The 16,132-nt window shown below is 54.7% G+C and overlaps 5 protein-coding genes across 5 annotated transcripts; 2 read left to right on the forward strand and 3 right to left on the reverse strand.

Moving 5' to 3' along the window:
* Positions 1-3,005: 3,005 nt before the first annotated feature.
* On the reverse strand, positions 3,006-5,615 carry ATEG_10201 (putative microtubule binding protein HOOK3; the record flags this gene model as incomplete). Its single annotated transcript, XM_001209503.1, has 7 exons — positions 3,006-3,194; positions 3,246-3,338; positions 3,390-3,784; positions 3,839-3,951; positions 3,998-4,074; positions 4,126-4,186; positions 4,237-5,615. The coding sequence occupies 7 exons, from the start codon at positions 5,613-5,615 to the stop codon at positions 3,006-3,008; spliced, it is 2,307 nt and encodes a 768-aa protein (XP_001209503.1).
* A 1,984-nt stretch (positions 5,616-7,599) lies between these two features.
* On the forward strand, positions 7,600-9,811 carry ATEG_10202 (putative mRNA cleavage factor complex component Pcf11; the record flags this gene model as incomplete). Its single annotated transcript, XM_001209504.1, has 5 exons — positions 7,600-7,767; positions 7,864-8,313; positions 8,358-9,079; positions 9,129-9,324; positions 9,389-9,811. The coding sequence occupies 5 exons, from the start codon at positions 7,600-7,602 to the stop codon at positions 9,809-9,811; spliced, it is 1,959 nt and encodes a 652-aa protein (XP_001209504.1).
* Positions 9,812-10,463: 652 nt separating this feature from the next.
* Positions 10,464-11,455, reverse strand: adk1 (adenylate kinase ADK1; the record flags this gene model as incomplete). Its single annotated transcript, XM_001209505.1, has 4 exons — positions 10,464-10,872; positions 10,929-11,083; positions 11,144-11,196; positions 11,299-11,455. 4 exons carry the CDS (start codon positions 11,453-11,455, stop codon positions 10,464-10,466), a joined length of 774 nt encoding a protein of 257 aa, XP_001209505.1.
* Positions 11,456-12,115: 660 nt separating this feature from the next.
* On the forward strand, positions 12,116-13,264 carry rpn8 (proteasome regulatory particle lid subunit RPN8; the record flags this gene model as incomplete). The annotated part of the gene is made up of 3 exons (XM_001209506.1): positions 12,116-12,299; positions 12,351-12,622; positions 12,674-13,264. 3 exons carry the CDS (start codon positions 12,116-12,118, stop codon positions 13,262-13,264), a joined length of 1,047 nt encoding a protein of 348 aa, XP_001209506.1.
* A 1,084-nt stretch (positions 13,265-14,348) lies between these two features.
* Positions 14,349-16,039, reverse strand: ATEG_10205 (uncharacterized protein; the record flags this gene model as incomplete). The annotated part of the gene is made up of 5 exons (XM_001209507.1): positions 14,349-15,060; positions 15,113-15,243; positions 15,295-15,463; positions 15,652-15,737; positions 15,872-16,039. The coding sequence occupies 5 exons, from the start codon at positions 16,037-16,039 to the stop codon at positions 14,349-14,351; spliced, it is 1,266 nt and encodes a 421-aa protein (XP_001209507.1).
* Between the last annotated feature and the right edge of the window lie 93 nt (positions 16,040-16,132).

Here is a 16,132-nt window from a genome sequence, read left to right on the forward strand (position 1 = left end):
GCATTCTCATTTGTAGATCTGCACATATTTTTATTGAATCCCTAACGAGTAGTTGTATACGGTAATTGCTGATTACGTTGATGAAAATAGACAGACTTTGCATGATAGGTCAGGTTGCATTCAAGGACTTGAACAGGAATAGACGACACATGCACCAACGACACTCTAGGGTCAGATAGGGTCCGCATCTGCCATGCTACCATCATCATCCTCATCGCCGAATTCTTCGCCAGGCTACCCAAGACACCCTGAACTCTCCGTCGGATTTCTCGAGCCTAAACTCCACCCTCCTCGAAAAGCTCACCGACACATTCCACGAGATCCCAAAGAGACACCCCGAGCTCATCGCAGTCCTGCTCACCGGAACGGGTGCCAAATCCTTCATCGGAGGCGCAGACGTCGGGGAGACGGGCAGTTTGGAGTCTCCCGCCGCCGTGCGTCAGTTCATCACCCGCGTCCACCACGCATGCAAAAACAGACTGATCTCGGTTCCCAGCCCATGAAGATGCTCTATCACATACACAGCTCCACTCAGCTTAAGGCATGTTTCCTTCGGCTGCAGAGACGGCGCTAGAAGTCGCGAGAGCAAGGCCATCCATTCTTCATCTGTCGCCTCTTCAAAGCGAGGAATGGTAAAGTCTTCCCAGTCATCCACTTCAAAGTCATCGAGCAGATCGGAAGAACTTCTGGCACCCCAGTCGCATCAACAAGAGCCCCGTATCTCTCTGCCACCTTGATCCTAAGTCAAATTCGGGGATGAAGCCGTCCATATCGACATCTTCCAAACCCGCGCCTCTTTCCTGATCTTGAGAATCAATTTTCGAGAAGCAAGGATTTTAGCAGCCTCTTTGCTCATCCCACTCAGCTTCCTCGATTTAACGGTCTCCATGTAAGCTTGAAGCTGGTCGAGAAGCCTGAGGCGCTTCCCAGAGCACGGTCGACAGCCGTGGCATCCATCATGCGTGTATCGAATGTGAGGGTTACCGCTAATGACACGGCTTGCATTCCTCAGCATGCTAAAAGCATAGCACACCGGGGCGGAATGAACAGTCCATCGGGCTGTTTGCCAATTCTGGTCTCCCGAAGTTGCTCAGCTCCAATTTGCGCAGCCTGGAACCGCAATGGACTTGATTCAGCGGAGCAGGCGTCGGTAGACCAGGAGTGGAGACTTGGTTTCGGTGCAGTTAACTCTGCTGCCTCGCAGTCATGCTTGCAGAGCAGGTATAGCTGTATTTGATGCAGCGATCACAGTTTTGGCGCGGCCATACCCGGCCAAGTGGCAAGCACTTCCCACACGATTTGTAGTATGTGTTTCACAGACAACACTAAGGATGTAAGGTGATGTCGGGATACCTTCTTCTTGTCGTTGCGGCATCGGATGCATTTCAGGTCATGCAAGCGCTGGGGCACGATGGTCTGCTCGTTGTCCGTGAAGGAGACTGAGATGTGGAAATAAAGCTCTGGGCAAGATCTGTGTTGAAGCTCCGACCTCCAAGTCATGAGAGGGACTTTTGGTTGAAGAAGCGAGATGCTGAGATGAAGAGCGAGAATAGGAGGCTTGTCGCCCTTGAATATGCGAGAATCTGGTCAGCGAGGCCTTGTCATTTCCCTGGCCGCACTGCAGACCGTTTCCTGACCTTCATTTTTGTGTGCGAACGCAGTCGCACTCCCAGTTCCAGTCAGTTCATTTTACTCAATAGGCTTGACTAGAAACTTGACGTTCGCGTTTAGCTTGGAAAATAGGGGCTGCGCTTGCCCTTTGGTTCCCGAAGGTCCCGACATTTTGGTTTGTAAAGCCACACGAGGACCAACATCTTGTTGGATCCTCTAGGCAGAAAGACGAAAGATTGTAGAGCCACACGAGGACCAGCAACTTGCTGGATCCCCTAGGCTGGAAGGAGAAGGAGGGAGAGACAAGGAAGTTAATGCCACACGAAGACCAACATCTTGCTGGATTCTCTAGGCAGAGGGCGAAAGGAGGGGAGGATGAAGGGACGGACGCCACACGAGGACCAGCAACTTACTGGATCCTCTAGGCAGGAGGACGAGAGAATAGAGGAACGAGAAAATCGGAGCCCTGAGAAGATCCAGCAACTGCTAGATCTTCTCAGGCAAAAGTAGAGGAGCCAGGGGACGACACAATAAGCAGGTGATGATGATGATGGTGGTGGTGGAGGTGGTGGAGGAGATGGTGAGAGAAGGATGAAGGAGGTGGGGGAGTGAAAATCTCAGATCAAAAAAAGTGTGCGAAGGGTGGTCAGTAAAAACAAGGAAAGCAAAGTTATGACGACAGTCTTTGAAAAGATAAAACGGTCAACAACAAAAAGAGGTCGAGTCACCTTATGATTTACCCCCGTTCTTTTGCTCTGATAGTAATATTTGACTACAGAGTTTCTACCTCCTCAATAGTTAGAGCCTACCTACATGAGAAGAAGAGACTTTGCATTTATTTGGTGAGCTGTTAGCCATGTTTATCTGGTCAGGCCTTTGGCCCTGGACCAGATGGGTTTTGTCGCGAGATTTTGATATACAGTAGATGTCCGTTCCGATTAGGACTAGCGTCATTACACACAACCAGGGAAGTGATGCCTGAGGAACCAACGCTATGACGCGCGGAGTTTTCCAATTCTCTGTCGAATTCTTGGGCCAAAAAGGACATGACTGTACTGCCCTTTCATTCTACATGCGATAGACTAGAGGCCTCTTAGGTTGAAATATCAGAAGTCGTATGGGAATACGTCCTATTGATTTGCAGGCAGCAGTGAATTTGCCTTGAAAAGAGACAAAAGGCATAGACTCTAATTGTAGTCCTCCCATCGCCTGCACCAGAGGGACTGATACCCCATGATATCACGGTCTATCGGGGGATAACCTCACAAATGAAACTGCAATGCATATAGTGCAACAATGACAACAGTCTAGCAATGCACACATGTACAGGGAATAATGAACAAGAATCAGATAAGATAGGACAGACACGATAGAAGACACAGTCCGCATATGCTCTACCGACCAGCGACCACGGTTCTCTGTCTGGCCAGCCAGCCCTTCTGGGCATCGGCCAGGCTGGATCCGTGGCGGTATCTTGAAATGGTGACATTGTTGTTCTGCAGTCGACTCTGCAACTCGTACCACGAGGAGCTCATCAAGGCGAGTTCTCGTGTCTGGGCGTCGATGATTTTCTGGAGCTCCATCTTCGGCTTGTTAGTACGCAAAGTTTTTAAGACAAAGAGTGGCAGGATTACCTCGCGCTCCTTGCTGATGACCTCGTTGTCGTCCTCGAAACGCTTGAGTCGTTCCTGGAGGAATTTGATGTGCTCGTTCTGGTTGTGTATATACTGGATGGGATTAGTTGGTCAACATAGTGACAGGGTGACATGACAACTAACCTCTGCACGCTTCGCCAGTCGTTCTAGGTTCTTCTCAATCAGCTCCATGACCTGCTTCGTGAGTTCGACGCCAGACTTCTGGGACGCTTCCGAAGCATCGCCGCTGTCTTGCGCGGCAATCTCGGCCAACAGCCTCTTCATTTCTTCCATCGTCTCCTGGTCCTCCACGCGGCTCTCGGCGATCGTATCCTGTCGGTTGTCGAGCATTCCACGCAGCTCGTCTCGCTCCGCGCAGGTTTCCCGGACCAAGGCCAAGCTGGAATCGATTTCGGCTTGGAGATTGTAGATCTTCTGTTGCGACTCATCCCACTCCTCGCGCATCTTGGTCAACTCCGCAGAGTCTTTCTCCTTGATTTCGTTGATCATGTCCACTTTCTCCTTGCCGGCCAGGTCGACTGCATGAACGTAAGAGAGTATTCACCAGTATTCAAATGGATAGGAGTACTCACCAGCTGCTTGCGCATCGGCCAGGGCTCTCCTGGACCCGTCCAAAGAATCTTGTATTTCAGCCAGCTTCTTGAGCACAGAGGTGTACTGCTCGTATAGTTTCCAATATTCCTCTCTGCAGCTCGGTTAGCTTTGAAAGTGCATGGGTCCGGTAGTCATACCCCTGGGTGGAATTCTCCCGTGCGCGCTGCAACGTTTCGACAAACACATCGGAAAAGGTCTCCAGCTGGGAGCCAGCCTATGTGGTGTTAGCATATTCTTAGTGCGCAAAGTACACAAACAGTCGTACCGTAGTCGACGGCCCCTTGACGGACTCCACCTCCTTCTTTAGTTCCTCATTCTCAGCTTTTCTGTGAGGATGCGTTAGTTTCAGCCCATACTCTGCAACAAGGACACTCACAATTGAGACTCCTTCACACCAATAGCCTCAAAGTCCTTCTGCAACGTTCCCTGCAGTTTGGGAGTTTCGCTGCCCGGCGTCAGAGACGGGCTTCCAGGCGATCCTTCCAGCTCCCGGATACGTTCGCGCAGCTCGCTGATCAACGCGTCGTCTCTCTCGCGCTGTTCTTCAGCACTGCTCAGCCGCTCCGTCAGGGCGTGGTTGTTGAACTCCAGCTGCTTCTTAATGCTCTGCATTTCGCTACATTCCTGTTCGATACGCGGCAGCACGCGGCGATATTCTTCCAGTTCCACGTCGCGCTCAGACGTCCACCGCTGGTGTGCGTCGGCGTCCTTCAACTGCTGCTGAAGGTCCTTGATCTGGTTGCGGAGCGCCTGGTTCTCCTTCTCGAAGTCCTGACTCGCCTGCAACTTCGAGCGGTATTTCTCTGCAGCGTTCGCCTTGCGAGCGAGCTGGTCCCGCTCAGTCTTAAGCACGTCGTAGTCATCCTGCAGTCGCTGGAACCGCTCGTTCTTGACGCGCAACGACTCGACAGTCATACGGAGGCTGTCATTCTCGTCTTGCACGGCAGCCAGCCGCACTTCCTGCGAAGCGATGATGTCCTCCTGCTGCCGGGACTTGGACTCCAGCGCCTTGGTGTTGAAGCTGAGATCGCCCTTGCCCGACTTCAGGTTCCCCAGACGATCCTCGGTGGACGCGAGGCGGCTCTGCAGCGTGTCGTTGTTCTCCTGGAGACGCGCGAGGCGGTTGTGCAGATCCTCCAAGGCCTTCTCGAGCTCCTTCTTCTCGTGGGTCAGACGGTCATTCTCCGCGAGCACCTTGCCCACGCGCTCTTCAAACTGCAGCTCGAGGTCGACGGGGTGGTCCCGTTTGGCGGGGTCGTCGCGGGCGTCATCGTCGTCGTCGATGGGCTCGTGCTGGCCGTTCTCGGCCTCTTCGAAAATGTTCTTCAGGGTCTCCTGGGTCGGCGTGCTCAGTGTCTGGAGGGTCTCGACGTAGGAGGGCGCGTTGGGCGACCGGATGGCGGCGATCAGGAGGAGTTTCAGGAGCTTGTTGGTTTCCTTGACCGAGTTCTTTTCCGCGACGACCTCGAGGTTCGGCGACGGATCGAGGCCGGCGGGAAAGCCGTCCGGTTGCTGGCGGATGTAGCTGCCGAGCAGTTTGTGGATGTGTTTGAGATTCTGTAGCTTGGACAGCCAGTGGTCGGGCGTGTTGCGGTCCGGCAGCTCGTCGAGGAAGTACTGCGGGTCAATGTCCTGGAGGATCTCCCAGATGATGATGCCATCGGTGAGCTCGTCAGTAGTGCGAATCGTCTTTCCGAGAGCGAAGCTGTTGATCCATTCCAGGAGGGCCTGGGTCACAGTAAGTTCGGAGGCCATGGTGGGCGCGGCGGCTTCACCCGCGGAATGTTCAGGGGGAAAAGCCGGGGAGGGCGAGGGCGGCGGCTCGGATCGAGGGAAGGATTAGGTTTGTTGGCATGTAGAATCGCATCCCTCGGGCTAAGTTGGAGAGGAATGGAGAGGGAGGTTGGGAAGAAAGAGCAGCGCGGTGGTGAGAGCGTGGAGAAGATGGACTGTCGCGCGGCGGCGTCGGGGGTTTCAAGCGGATCCACGTTATCCACGCGGAAGGAAGAATAATCCACACGAGAGATCGCCATGGCCAGGGACTAAGGATAGTTTAGGCCAGGTTAGGGTATGGCTAGAAATGGGGGTGAATTTTGTTAATGGTGTTTCGACAGTTGTATAACCTGTGGTTCTGGCAACACTGTTCCTGGTATTATCTCCCATAGTGATATAGGGATGACCTGTTACATATAGACTACGTATAACCTTTTGATTAAAAACCAATTAACCACTTCATGCATAGCGACACGTGAAACATAATCATAATACAGCTCTTTCTCATTGCAGGCAGTCGGAAGGAAAGAAACTCGTCATTATCCAGCAACACAGGCATTCGTCTCGTCCAGCGATGTAAGCGTCGAGTCCAGCACGAAAAGCTCAAATGACCAAACGGTATGGAGGCATGCCGTTCGTCAGAGCAACGCTTTGATCCTTCATTGCGTGGTGTATTCCTGATCTTTCTCGATCGTCGGTCGATATTCGGCTGTTTCGACAGAGATCCGGTTAATCATCGCTTCAGTTGCACCCTGGGCTGAGAATCCCCTGCAAGAGGTTAGATCGAATGATGATGGTGGACTTGACAGAGGGTATTTACTTCAGGAGCGCTGTGGAGAATAGAGGTTAGCCTCGTCACCTAGTAGTCTATGGTGTATGGTGGATAGGAGATACTCACTGAAGGTATGAGTAATGCAGCCACCCTAGATGATATATATCATTAGTCTTATACTCTGTAGCGTCTACAGTAATCTAGATCAAGGACTCACCGCATCGGTGATGGCTTTCTTTGCCTCTTCCACAACGCCATCGGGAGTCCCTTTCGGGTAGGTGACCACGATGGACTCGGCGAGGATGGCGGGGAGGACGCCCAGCAGGAGCGCAGCGGACACCTTCATTTCAAAGTGAGGTTTGAATACTCGTAGGACTGGGATAGATCTGGATTGTGTAAACTTCTGATGGAAGAGAAAGAGAAGTTAAGTGTACCTGGAGACTTCCAGTGTTAAACTGCCCTTCGGGATTCCGACAATGCAACGTCATGGGCGGCTGAGTCAGCGGGTCACGCTTCCTCCTCCGACATCTCCGTCTCGTAACAAGCTTGACTCTTCTCCTCTCCGACTTCACCTCTGCACCATATCAACACCACCTCCCTCTCCTCTACATACCTCCCTCCCTCGCTCCCTTTCCTTTGTATCTTCTTGCATTATACCCTCTCTTTCTTTAGTTTCTTCCAATCCTTTCTCCCGTCCCCTTTCTCACCTCGGAACTTTCCCCTGTTCTCCTCGCTTCGACCTTCCCTCTCGTACCTTAGAACCTTGCTAGTCGGTGTCTCCAGGAAGCGTCAGTTGCCGTGGGCTATCGTATTGAGGTAGATTGCGTGCACTTTGGAACAGGGCAGGAAGATCTCGGATTCGGCTGTGTGGTTGTGGCGGGCGTCGTCCTCTTCTTGTTGTCTCCAACCTGACAAGATAGCTAGCAAGCATTTACAAGTTCCGACCTTTCTTTCCAGCTCGTGCTCTTTCAGGAGACCATTCTTGTTGGACCCAGGGACAGGAGAATAAGATTCATTTGATAATTGCAAGACGGGGTGAAAAGATTGACCAGGGAGAAAAAACACAAAGAGAGGAAGAAAAAGGACCCCCAAAGAAAAGAAGAACACAAGAGACAAAAGAGAAGAACAAGAGAAAAAAAACACATCCCTCTGCCACGTCCCTGTCCTCGACGTTAATTCCTGTATACCGGCATCATGTCGTCCGGACTCGCCTCGGATGAAGTGGCCGAGGATTACAAGAACTCCTTGGAGGATCTAACGACCAACGACAGGTTCCAGATCAGCAATTTGACCGTCATCGCCAAAGAGAACACCGAACATGCCATGGCAATCTGTCGCGTGTTGGAGAATCATATCCGAACAGTAGGTGGCCATCTTGCTTGCATCCAGACATCCATCGTTGGATGGACTCCCTCGCTGTAGACTCTTGTGGGAACGCCTTCTAATCTGTGTGTGTAGACTCCGCCGCCGCAGAAGCTGCCTGCTCTGTATGTAGTCGACTCCATTATCAAGAACGTAGGAACCCCCTACACTCGGTTCCTGGGTCAGAACATGTACCAGACCTTTATGAATGCATACACGCTGGTCGATTCGCAGACACGCCGCAAACTCGACGAAATGCTGAAGACCTGGAAGGAGCCGGTGCCGGGGTCTCTGGATACACGGCCGGTGTTCTCCCCCGAGATTACTCGCAGCATCGAGAGTGCGTTGATCAAGGCGAGGACCGCCGCCCTCCAACAGCAGCAGGCCAGGAGCCAACATGACATCCTCGGACGAGGGCGAATTGGGACTCCTCCAGGCTGGTCCAACACCCCGACACCGCCCCAGACCACGGCGCGCCATCCACGGGCCACTCCAACGCCGCCTCTGCCATATCAAAGACCCGGACCCAGCATGGGAGCCCAATCGGTAAGCTCCCAAGACGCATCGCTATCGAGCAAGACAGCTGACAGACACAGTCTGATCCCCGAGCCACTCCCACCCCCCAGCTCCCGCAGTCGCAGGAGGTGGACCTGTCGGCTCTGAACCGAGACCTCGACGCGCTCATCGCGAACGCACGCAGCGAGTTCGCAAACAACCCCCTCGATCCGACCATGCAGCAGCGCCTCAAGGCCCTCCTCGACCTCCAGGGCATCTTGCAGCGCCAGGAGCTGACCCAGGACCAACTACGCCTGGTCCGCGAGCAAGTGTCAGCCCTGGCCCCTAAGACGGCCATCCCCCCGCCGCAGGCTGTGCCTGCCCCCCTCCCAACCATATCGACCCCGTCCATGACAACATCCGCACCACAGGCGATTTCCCAGCCGCTCCAGCAGCTCCTCAACCCGGGAACGCTAGCGGAACTCATCAAAAACACCGCAGCCCGCCAGCAGCCGACCCCTCCGCCCCAAGCCGCCAACCTCATCTCCCAACTACCCGTGACCAGCGTCACTCCCCAGCCCGCCGCCCCCTTCGCACCGGATAACCCTCTCATCGCGGCGCTGCGAGCCCGCGGCCTCCTCCCTCCGGCCTCAGCGCCTCCCGTCCCCACCGCGGCCGCCGCCCCACCGCCAAATCTCGCCTCCGTCTTCCCACTGCTCGTCCCAGGCGGCATGCAGTACACGCCGCCGGTGTCGGCTCCGACGTTACGCACAGACGGGCAGGTAGCCGTCCAAATGAGCACCGCCTCGATGAAGATGTAAGCCTCCTCCCTCTTTCCCTCTTCAACTCCACAGCTAACCGGACAGCCCGCGCCACGCCCTCATCGCCAGCCTCTACGACGCGCGCTCCAACCGCTGCGGAACATGCGGCCGCCGATTCTTCGCCACAGAGGAAGGCAAAGAACAGAAAGCGCGCCATCTGGACTGGCACTTCCGCACCAACCAGCGCATGGCCGACGCCGCAAAACGCGCCCAAAACCGCAGCTGGTACGTCGACGAACGGGTACGTATCTCCCTCCTCCCATCCATCCAAACCAAATAGCGGTAGCAGAACCTAACAAGCCCAGGACTGGATCAAATCCCGCGAAGCAGTCGACGAGCAGGGCCTGGCGGACACAGACGCAGCGGGCGAGAGCGCCGCGCTCGCCGACGGCGGCGCCACGAAGAAGGGCCTGCCGAAGGAGTGGATCCACGCGCCCAACGACGCCACGCTGCGCAACACGCCGTGCCCGATCTGCCAGGAGAAGTTCGAGTCGACGTGGTCCGAGGAAGTGCAGGACTGGATCTGGCAGGACGCCGTCAAGGTCGGCAACCGCGTGTACCACGCCAGCTGCTATGCGGAGGTCACCAAGGACGGACCGGCGGCGGGAGCCCAGCGCGGCACGCCGGCGGGGCGGACGGGGACGCCGGATTCTGTCTTGGGGAAACGCAAGGCGGAGGGGACGGATTCTCCAGGGCAGCATGTGCGGGTCAAGATGGAGCCGATGTAGATGGGGTGTTTTGTTTAGCGGGTGCATGCATTTAGCTGGCGGCTGGTTTGTTGGCCGACTTACGGCGTTTGTTGATAGCTGGCATGGTGGTATAGGAGTATTGTATATAGGGTGAGATTATGTTAGTATTTGTTTGAAGCCTTGAAATGTGGCAGTAAATGAAATAATTTCCGTCATATCAATGCGACACCAGCTATATCCATTAACTATTCACTTAGTCATGGGTGTTATCTTCAGGAGAGCAGCGACGAGATTGAAAGGATTCGATATCTATTCCAGCAGTAGAAAGAGCATGGTTATAAGATAGATGAGATCAGTCATATCTATACAGTAAAAGGCTTAGGGACAAGATGATACCGTAAAAGAATGTTCTTATCAAAATATATTCGGGAAGAATGTCTTGACAATATCCTATGGCTGTAAGCACATAGCCAAGGCCACCGGTCATACGCCACAGTCAATATACGGAAAGTGCAGTTCGTCTACCGATTGTATTTTAGATCAGATTACCTACTATACATAACGCCACCGCCGGAAAGGGAGCCCAAAAGACCAATCGAATCTCACTGTCCCATCCGCCTCCGGCGATAGAAGCTATCATGAAACATCAGATCATTTAGCTCAGTTGGCCTCCTGCCCAGTCCAGTCCACTCTAGTTCTTCTGGAACACGCCGAGCAGGCTCTTCCACACCTGGCCAGGCTCCTGGCTGGCGTCAATGCCCCGCCAGATACCGGTCTTCTTGTAGTAGTCGCACACGGGGGCGGTCTGGGCGTGGTAGGTGCCGAGACGCTTCTTGAGGGTCTCTGCGTTGTCGTCGGAGCGCTGGATGAGCGGCTCGCCGGTGATGTCGTCCTTCATCTCCTGCTTGGGGGGGTTGAAGATCTTGTGGTAGGAACGGCCGGAGGCGGGGTGGACCAGACGGCCGGTGATACGGGCCACGAGCAGGGCGTCGTCGATCTGCAGCTCAATGGCGTGCTGGAGCTTCTGCTGGCGCGCGGCCAGCATGTCATCGAGACGCTCGGCCTGGGCCACGGTACGGGGGAAGCCATCCAGGATGAAACTATACATTCACGTCAGTATGCGACCAAGCACCTCCCATGGCAGAGGCAGACGCACCCGTTCTTGCACTCGGCGTTGTTCTCCAGCTCGCTCTTGATCATGTTGACCATGATCTCGTCGCTGACCAGACCACCCTGGTCCATGATCTTCTTGGCCTCCTTTCCGAGCTCCGTCTTCTTGGCGACCTGGGACCGCAGCATGTCACCGGTGGCCTACACAGATAGTTGATTAGCTAGTGCATTAAGGGTAATCATTGAATGGGTCGGACCTACCAAGTGGCAGACGCAGTACTTCTCCTTGATCCGGGGAGCCTGGGTACCCTTGCCTAAGATCGGTCAGTCTCCGACGCGACAGTATAGAATTCCGGGGTTGAGGAAACCGGCCGGAAAATAAAGCCGGAAAAAGAAAAAGACACAGTATCACATACCAGCACCGGGAGGTCCCATCAGGATGATGCGCATTTGCTCGGCAACCGACTTGGGCTTGGACTGACCGAGACGGCCCTCCAAGTCCTCAATGCGAGCCTCGAGCTTTCCGATGGTGTCCTTCAGACCGGCGACGGTCTCTTCCGTGATGGGAGCCATTGTGATGGAGAGAAGGGAGAGGAGAGAAGTAAGGGAAGGGAAGGGGAAGAGATAAGGAAGTCCCGGCTTGACGGAGAAGAGGAGGAGAGGAAGAGAGGAGAGAGAGAGAGATGCGACGGGGAAATGGAAGGGACGGAAACTGCCCTGTTCGGGGGAGGAAAAGATCGGACCCGCGACTCCGAGGTTGTCGGGGCCAATCAAAGGGTCTCCTGGTACGGGGTTGTGCCAACTGGAGAATCAAGAGTAGTGGATAGTAAATAGTAGGAATAGAAGTTAGGAGACAGGTCACTAGATAGTACGGAGTATATGACATATAATATGATATTATAGACCTCATCCAGCTCCCTTCTATCCCGTCTACCTTACCACAGAAGCCGATACCGGTCGGACACGTGTTCTCGCTGCCTCAGGCACTATGTCAGCCGCTGTGGCGGTGCTTGTGGCTCAAGGCGGTCAGCACTGTGGCTCAAGCACCGAGCTCCAACCCGGCCGGACTGCAGCTTCACCATCGTCATCCTCATCCTCATCTTCCCATCTCATCGTCTCATTGTCTCTCCCATCTCGGTGGGGATCATCTTCTCTCCTTCTTCCACGCCTTATACCCTCCCTACCTTCTATCTCCATCTTTGTTCTCTCATTCCTCCCCCAAACTCATCCGTCATGCCTGCTACCACCGCGGACACTCTGTCCCTGGTGCAACGAACCGTCACAGTTGCTCCGCTAGTCCTCCTCTCGGTCGCAGATCATTATGGCCGCTCGGCCAAGGGCACCCGGAAGCGTGTGGTTGGAGTCCTACTGGGCGAAAATTCGGGGAACACCGTCCGGGTATCAAACAGCTTTGCGGGTCCGTCTTCCCTCCGTCTGCTCCCCATGGCTACTGACTGAACGATTGCAGTCCCGTTTGAGGAAGATGAGAAAGACCCGTCCGTCTGGTTCCTAGACCACAACTTCGTCGAGTCGATGAGAGACATGTTCAAGAAGATCAACGCGCGCGAGAAGCTCATCGGCTGGTACCACTCGGGGCCCAAGCTGCGGGCGTCCGATCTGGAGATCAACGAGCTTTTCAAGCGATACACACCGAACCCGCTGCTGGTCATTGTCGACGTGCAACCCAAAGAAGTCGGCGTGCCTACGGATGCATACTTTGCCGTCGACGAGATCAAAGACGTGAGTGCTCAAGCAGTCACAACTCGATCCACAACTCACTGACCAATACAGGACGGCACCACCACCTCCAAGACCTTCGTCCACACGCCATCCATCATCGAAGCCGAGGAAGCCGAAGAAATCGGCGTCGAGCACCTCCTCCGAGACATCAGGGACGTGGCCGTAGGAACCCTGTCGACGCGCATCACATCCCAGCTGCAGTCGCTGCAGGGCCTGCATCTGCGCCTCCGCGACATCGGCCAGTACCTCCAGAAAGTCCTCGACCACGAGCTCCCCGTCAACCACGCCATCCTGGGCAACCTCCAGGACGTCTTCAACCTCCTCCCCAACCTGTCCACGCCGCCCGTCACGCCGCGCCTCAGCGGCACCGAGCAGCCGTCCGATAACAGCGAGCTCGCGCGTGCCATGAGCATAAAGACCAACGACCAGTTAATGGCCATCTACATCAGCAGCCTGATCCGCGCCATCACCGCGTTCCACGACCTGATCGAGAACAAGATCCAGAACCGACAGCAGCAGGAGGAGAACGAGCTGAAACGGGAGCAGGAGGCGAATGCCATCAAGGCCGAGAAGGAGGGCAAGAAGGAGGGAGTTAATGGGGAGCAGAAGGAGGATAAGGAAAAGTCTAAGAAGGGGCAATAGGGATAAGTTAGATGGGCAATGATACATTATGCAAATATGCAGTTCTACAGTCATGAAGATGAGCTATGACCTGTGGTCGACGCAGCACACCAATGCCATTAGAGTAAGCAGCGCCAGGCCGTTCATAAACATCCGACAGAACCAGCCTGCCAGTCCATCCTAATCCATGAATAGCTACATAATCTACCCCCCAAACCCAGCACAAACCCCCGCCAACACCTCCCTACTAACCCGCACACAAACCGCATCATCCCCCTCCACAAGCCCAGGACACCGCACCGCCAACAAACACGCCAGCAGATGCTTGCACACAGGCGGCGCCCGCCTCGTCGTGCCGTGCGTCAACGACCCCCCAAACACATACACACCATTCCCCTCTCCCCCCTGCTGTTCCTCTTCCTCGTCGTCAGAGCCCGCCGGCGCGCGAAACGCCGCCATCGCAAAACTCGGACAGCTGCAGTTCCATGCGCGCAGACGCACCTCGTAGCCCTTTTGCGAGAGGGACAGCGACAGCGGATCAGACTCTGCAGAGCGGAGCGGTGGTGCGGACGCGGAGATGACGTAGAAGAGGTCTTCGGCCTGGCTTGCGCGGTGGTTGGTGGGGGCGTTGTCGTCGCGGATGAGGCGACGTACGAGGCGTCTGTCGAGGATGTCGAGGGCGAGGAGGAGTTCGTTGGGGAAGATGCAGTGCAGGGTTAGCAGGAGGGGTTTGAGTGTGGGGTGGGATGCGGCGAGAGTCGAGAGGCGCGGGCCTTGGTCTTGGATGGGTGTTGGTGGTGGTTTTGTGTGGGTTGATAGTTGGGAGAGGAGGGTTTCGATGAATTGGGTGGAGGAGGGGAGGGTCATGGTGTGATTGTGCAGGAGTGAGTAGGTAGATAGGTAGTAGGTATACTCGTTGTCTGGGAGGTGATTACGCGAAAGAGTTTAGCGTTTGTTCGGGTTTAGCACCGAGGTATCTCCGGATGTATACAGAATATGCAGATGATCAGTGAGGTCTCATGTTCTTATTAGATGCTACGTACCCATCATATACTACCACTCACAACCAGTTAACTCAAATAGTGATATATGGCGACGAGCAACCCTAGGTCAACCCACTGAGATCCACTGCTATCTGCGTCGCTAACGCGTACGGTCGATCGAAGCAAGCATCCCAACGCGTCTCACCTGAAGCCCAGAATTTCTCCAGGACGTCCTTTGCTGTCAGTGGGACATATGAGCCAATGTGCCGACTCATCTCGGGAAGCTGCTCTCGAACGAACGCGCGCATTCCTGCGCCACCGTTCACAGATTGCACCCCGAGCACGACCAGCGGCCAAAAGATGAATCGTTTGATCCGCGGGGATGGCAGTGCCTCATTGAGCAGCGCCTGCAGATGCTGGCCATGAGAGGTGCGCCTCGCTCTCAGGAGAAGTGTCCGAGGCAGAACTGACAGGCTTTGCAGCGACAGGATGCAATACAGTGCCACCGCGGCCTGATACACGTTCCCAACAAGTATCCAGTCCTCTTTTGATGATGGCTTGGACATAGTCCATTGTTCTGACGAGAAAGCATCGATTCGATTGAGTATGTTGGAGGCCTCGTGGGTGAGGCCGTTCAGCTCTGCAGGGTCGTGTTTTGAAGCTCGCGCACGCAGATGGTTGATCTTGATAATCTCGGCGAACAGGGGCGTGGGACACATCTGAAAAGCAAAGAGTCTCCTGCCAAACTGCTCCAGTATGAAGTCCGTTTCGAGCTGCAGGGTGGTCATTGCCACGTCTGATGCAGGGGACGAAGTGTCCCCGATAACTGCAAGGCTATGCGAATCAGCTTCATACTCTAGACTGACATTCTTGTACAACAACATACAACACAAAGCAATGAAGAAGCGGCGCGAGGCTAGGTGACCCGGCCAGTGACCGGATGCCCCCGCGCAGCGTGATGAGTCTCTGGAGTCCCTCTAGATGGCATTTCCAGTGGGGAGAGGCATCCTGCTGGGCCTTGTGCGCACATGTTCAGTATGCGGATGATTCCATACGGGGGCTACTCACATCAACGAGGAGCAGCGTGATGATCCCCGCCAGAACGACATCGCCCGTCCGCTTATGTCCTCGGTCAATATCGCTCCTGAGCGAGCGAATGACAAGGCCCCGGTAGCGGAAGAAGGTCACCGCCAGAGGATTCGAGCAAGGGTCATCTCTCGTTCGGTTCATACGATGGCTGAGTGTCATACAGACCATCCCGAGTTGTATATACTCGGGATGCGCGGCGCCTCGCTGAAGAAGCGTAGACGAGATCCTGTAAATGCCCTGGTTCGGCCCAAGGTCATTAACGGGGAGTAAGTCTGGGTATATACAGGCGTTGTCTGTCAAGTTAGTTTCGTTCTTTATGAGATCATGTTCCTTTACTTGCAGTATTCGGCCGCCTGGGCCAGCACGGGGACATCAGTAATGGTCTCGAAACGGGGAATCACAGCGACATCCCGAGTTTCCGTCTGGTTTCTTTTCTTATTACTGACGGGTTTCCGATTGCGAGATTTGACTCTCCCAGGGGCAAGCCACTTAAGTCTGAACGGTTCTGGATCGTCATATCCGGGACAGACCATCCCAGAGGTTGAACACCGCTTACACCCGGGACGGGTGAAGTCGCAGACGAGACAACGTCGGCGACATTCCCAGCAGTGGCGCTTTCGATTGTCCATGCGTCCCAGCAGTTGATGGTAGGAAGAAGAGAATTCACATGGTAAGCAGTAAGCATAGGATGAAAGATAGACTGTCTCAAACAGGCAACCGTCATAGTATGGCTAGCGTCTTGGCGACTGTATTTTCCTAATCCAGTAAAGCGTCTATCCTGTTCTATATCCATCGAAGTATACACATGAGAGCTATA

The sequence above is a fragment of the Aspergillus terreus genome, genomic scaffold, assembly GCF_000149615.1.
Source record: "Aspergillus terreus NIH2624 scaffold_16 genomic scaffold, whole genome shotgun sequence".
Taxonomy (NCBI): Eukaryota; Fungi; Ascomycota; class Eurotiomycetes; order Eurotiales; family Aspergillaceae; genus Aspergillus; species Aspergillus terreus.